The sequence below is a fragment of the Poecilia latipinna genome, unplaced genomic scaffold (genome assembly GCF_001443285.1).
Source record: "Poecilia latipinna isolate Pla-1442-1.1 unplaced genomic scaffold, P_latipinna-1.0 Scaffold1210, whole genome shotgun sequence".
Taxonomy (NCBI): domain Eukaryota; kingdom Metazoa; phylum Chordata; class Actinopteri; order Cyprinodontiformes; family Poeciliidae; genus Poecilia; species Poecilia latipinna.
The window spans coordinates 170,654-175,028 of NW_015113826.1; the positions used below are offsets into that span (position 1 = coordinate 170,654).

The 4,375-nt window shown below is 43.3% G+C and overlaps 1 protein-coding gene across 2 annotated transcripts in view; it reads right to left on the reverse strand.

The window, feature by feature from the left end:
• LOC106960665 (glutamate receptor ionotropic, NMDA 3B-like) overlaps positions 1–4,375 on the reverse strand; it is a 133,791-nt gene that overhangs the window by 47,952 nt on the left and 81,464 nt on the right. For both annotated transcript variants that reach the window (XM_015053876.1, XM_015053875.1), the window contains exon 2: positions 1,664–2,364. In XM_015053876.1, the coding sequence (XP_014909362.1) occupies positions 1,664–2,364 (701 nt within the window). The remainder of the gene's footprint in view (positions 1–1,663; positions 2,365–4,375) is intronic.

The window sequence follows — 4,375 nt, forward strand, 5'->3', positions numbered from 1 at the left end:
CTATATTGGGGATTTTTTTTTTTTTTTTTAAAGGGAAAAATTTTTTTTTTAAAAATTTTTTTTTTTTTTTTTTTTTTTTTTTTTTGCTCTCCATGTGTCTTTATATCACAGAGAGCACCTGGGCAGATCTGTGAAAGCTGGCGGAGGCGCTTTTTAAAGCTGCAGAGATTGGGGTGATGGTAACAGCACGGACCCTTTTGTGTCAGTCTGTGAATCTATATGTCACACAGACCTCCTCCCCACCTCTGGCAAGAGAGTTAAGAAATTAGAGCTCCTATTGTGCAGAGGACAGACAAGGGCAGCAGTCAGAGCGTGAAGAGCCATGAGCGGAGAATTTACTACAAAAAAGCCAAAGTGTCACTCAGAAAGCTAATAAGCTCACAGACACCTAGTTGTGAGATCAGCTGAAATTAATTGTAGTTTGTCAGCGTGATCAATGTGTCGTAAGGTGATTGTGTAATCGCTCACTTGTGGGACTACGTCTCGTAATTTTAGGCTCTCTGTAGTAATTTCACAGCAGAAACAGGGGCTTGCACAGAGGCTGGTTGTAAGAGTTAGAAAGTGGTTTTTTTTTAGGGATGAAGTAAGGCATGACAAGAACTTCTGCTAGTCCTACATCATCTGAGGGAAGATATTTAATGGCTGGACAAACTTATGCATCTTCCGCCTTGCTGAGGTTTTCTTCTGTAAGAATACAAAGTGCAGATGATGGCAGGTGGCAGAAATTAGTCTTTAGCAGAAGAACTTAGAAGAGAACAGCTTTCTGCTCTTCCAGAGGAGATTATTAATGTATTAGAAAAGTAAATGAGCATTAGGTTATGTTTTTGAGTGTATGAATGTTTTATTCTCAACAAAAAAAAAAAAAAAAAAAATCACTATTATCAAGAAAAAATGGCCACCAGGGTTACCATGTTAATGTTGCTTCAAAACTAAAATAATGACTTTTAGTATTTATCTGTCCGTGCAGATGCCACTTATCACAGCAGCATCAACATTTCAGTTCTCAGTCATACTATCTATGCAAATGGTTTAACGGTGTGGTGAATAACAATACAACATCTGTACCTTTTTTAAAATTAAAAATGCCAAAGAAACTATGTATTATATTTAGACCTCTTTCCTTTGTAACCCCTCAAAGTTGCAGTAAGTAACTTTTATAGTTACTTACTATAAAAGTTATGTTTATATATGTATTTGTTAAAACCGTCATCATGTCATGACAGAATAATAATATATTTGCCTCTTCTTATGGTCCTTCTGCCAGCAGAAATACACCATTCGGTCAGAAGCAACCAATGAGAGCCAGGAGGGAGGGTCTTAGTGCTGTTAATCAGGCTGTATGTGCTGCTCACATCCTCCTCTTGCCGATGGCGGTGGATAAACAGCAAGTTGTTTTTCCACCATTAGCACAGCTGCATCACATTGTCAAAGTCTGTATTGACCCATGGGGCTAAATGCACTCCACACTTGTCAGATTTTCATTTGTACAACACTTTAAAAGTCATGCAACAACTACTGGCGACTTCATGTTGGTCCGCCCCATCAGATAACACTTTACATTTAGGTTTATAATCTTACTGTGACAAACTCTGGAAAAAAAAAAAATCCTAGAGTTGATAAGTGCAACATGTATAACTGTACGTACATGCTCATATGTTCATACCTGGAAAGATACTGTCCAGAAGACGGTAGTTCATGCCTGTTTGGTTTGTCGTAACAGTTTACCAAGTTCTGAACCAGCGCCAACTCCGGCTTTACCATGGTGGCCGTAGTGACCGCTCGACCAACCAGCTGCAGGGCATCCCGTATGTAGAAGCTTATCGGCTTGCGTCCCACCTCCCCATAGGCCAGCAGTCCAAGGGGACCTCCCAGAGTGTGCAGAGAATCAGGGGACAAAGGATATCCCATGATCCACTGCAGCGCTGGAAGTGACGGGGCAAGGCGCTGAGCGGCTCGCAGGACAGATGACAGACACTCCGGGTCAGATCCCATGAGTAGCACGGAGGAGATCGGCGAGGGGGAGCGCAGGAAGCTGGAAGAGATGATGTTCAAAGCCTCCTCTTCCATTTGATCCTCCCTCCTCTCCTCGCTGGCCTCCCCCCTTCTCTCTCTGCCGCCGGTGATGAGCGTCAGGTTGATAATATCCCACAAATGCCAAGCAGGACCGCTGTGCCTCTGCAGGTGAGTCAGCAAGCCGTCGCTGCCTTCATCCCATCCGGGGCAGATCACAGCTGCTCCTCCCCATCTGCCTTCTCCTCTGCTCCCTCTGTCCCTGTCCCCGTCGCCGCTCTGCAGGACCGCCAGCAGCAAGCTGCCCAGGGTTGATGGAGGCACGCGGGCCGGCATTTGGAGGTGAAAGTGGTTCTGGAAAAGATGGAAGAAGAATCGGAGAAACATTTTAGCAGCAGCAGCAGATACATAAACAAGAAATTTTTAAGTATGAAAGACAGACATAGAGGAAGAGGAGAGGGTAAGGGGTAAAAGAAGGAAGAAGATCAGACGTGAGATTAATGAATACCGCGAAAACACCTTAGGGCTAGGCTACCATTAAAACACAGCTTTTCTAAACACCAGAGACTGCAGTTCCTGACACTGTGGCTATTTAACTCAACACAGATCAGAAATAATCAAGTGGTCATATTTGCTCATTATCTCTCACTCCGAATGAAAAGAGGCGTACTGATTCAAACAAGGAGTCAATGATTCGCATCTAATCTGCAACATCACAGTTGGCTTGGCAGGACAACAGTAGCATCCACAGTTCATCCAGGAGCCGGCATTCCCAAACCCCAGCGAAAACACTGGCCTGTTTCATACTGTTCCAAAATGGATAACACTGTTGTCCTTGAATGCAGCTCACAGATGCCCCCCCCCCCGCTTCCTTTGAGAGGCTCTATCCATTTTTCATCCTATCACTGCTCCAGGCAAGGTTGATAGGGGGCTGGTAGGGTGGGGGCGTTTGTATAGACAAGGCAAAGTTTGGTCATAGATGATTTAAGATTTGCTCTGGATTCCTCCGTCTCAGTAGCCATTATGACAGAACAGTAGGGTGACTTAATTATGGAAATAATATATTTTCTTCATTATTGAAATTGCAGTCTGTTCTGTCCTTTACAATGGAGGTGGTTGTTTTTATTTATTTATTTTATTTTATTTCTGTTTTGTTTACGGTGTTTGGGTCAACAACAAGCAGGATAATAGAATATTCCCACTGTTGCAAAATTGACACTTTTCAGTACAAAAGAAACATCCCACACCGTAGTAAGGCAAGGTTTCCTCTGACTGCTTTAATAATAAGTGGTTGAGTCAGGCTCCTATCTTGAATCTGCAAGAAAATATGTGGAGGGAAGTAAATATTTGTCTAATGACAAGAAGACTATTAAATTGAAAGACTCATTTTGGTTTTTTTTTATTAATACTCTTTTTATCCTTTGATAATTCAAAATATGATTCGTTTCCTATAAGAAACAAATTTCTTGGTTCAATAAAAAATATCTAAATCTGCCAACAATGCAAGTCATTTTGGGTTGAGCTGCACTGTGAGATGTACAAGTAGGCACGCAAGGGCATGTGAAAGCTGCATTGGTTGGACCCGTCCACCCCGCAGGCCCATGTCTGTCACGCAGTGCAAACCCACTCACTGACCGCAGTCGGAGGATCCCACCCCGACTCAGACAATCGCCATAAAATCCCAACAAACCAAAGAGAAACACAACCCTCCGTAAAGACCACAAACGCCGCCCCTCCAACACCACCGGTAAATGGCGGCTGGACTGGCGCCCCTTGGAGCGACATCGACACCTTGCAGTTAGTTGCACACGGCTTCTTGTAACCTAAAAATTGGTGGTGACACAAAGTCAGCCCTAGCGGTCCAAAGACCCTCCCAAACATCTCCGGTCAGGCTGCGAAAACAACTCATGAAAGCTCTGCATATCCATTGAACCAGGAAGCGGAACGTCTCACACACACACACGCACACACACACAAAAAAAAAACGGAACAAAAACAACAAATCGAGGGTGCGACACCACAATAGACATCCACTTAGAGAAGAAGAATGTGTTTGTTTCTACCACTGTTTTCAACAAAGACTACTTAAGTGGCATGCCTCGGAGCTGCACGCAGTCAAGGTTTCAAACATGCAATCGCTCTGTTGAATAAAGCCTCACTCTCATGTTGAATATAACCCCTTCACGACTATTTGAAAGGGAACTAATCTGGGTTTAGCTTGAAAATCTTTTATGAATTGCTGAACTATTTAAACAAGACCATTCATATTTAAGAAACACTTATTAGCAGTGTTGTGTTCAAGACCACCTAACCCGAGACCAAGACAAGACCAAGACCAGAGTGTATCAAGACCGAGACAAGACCA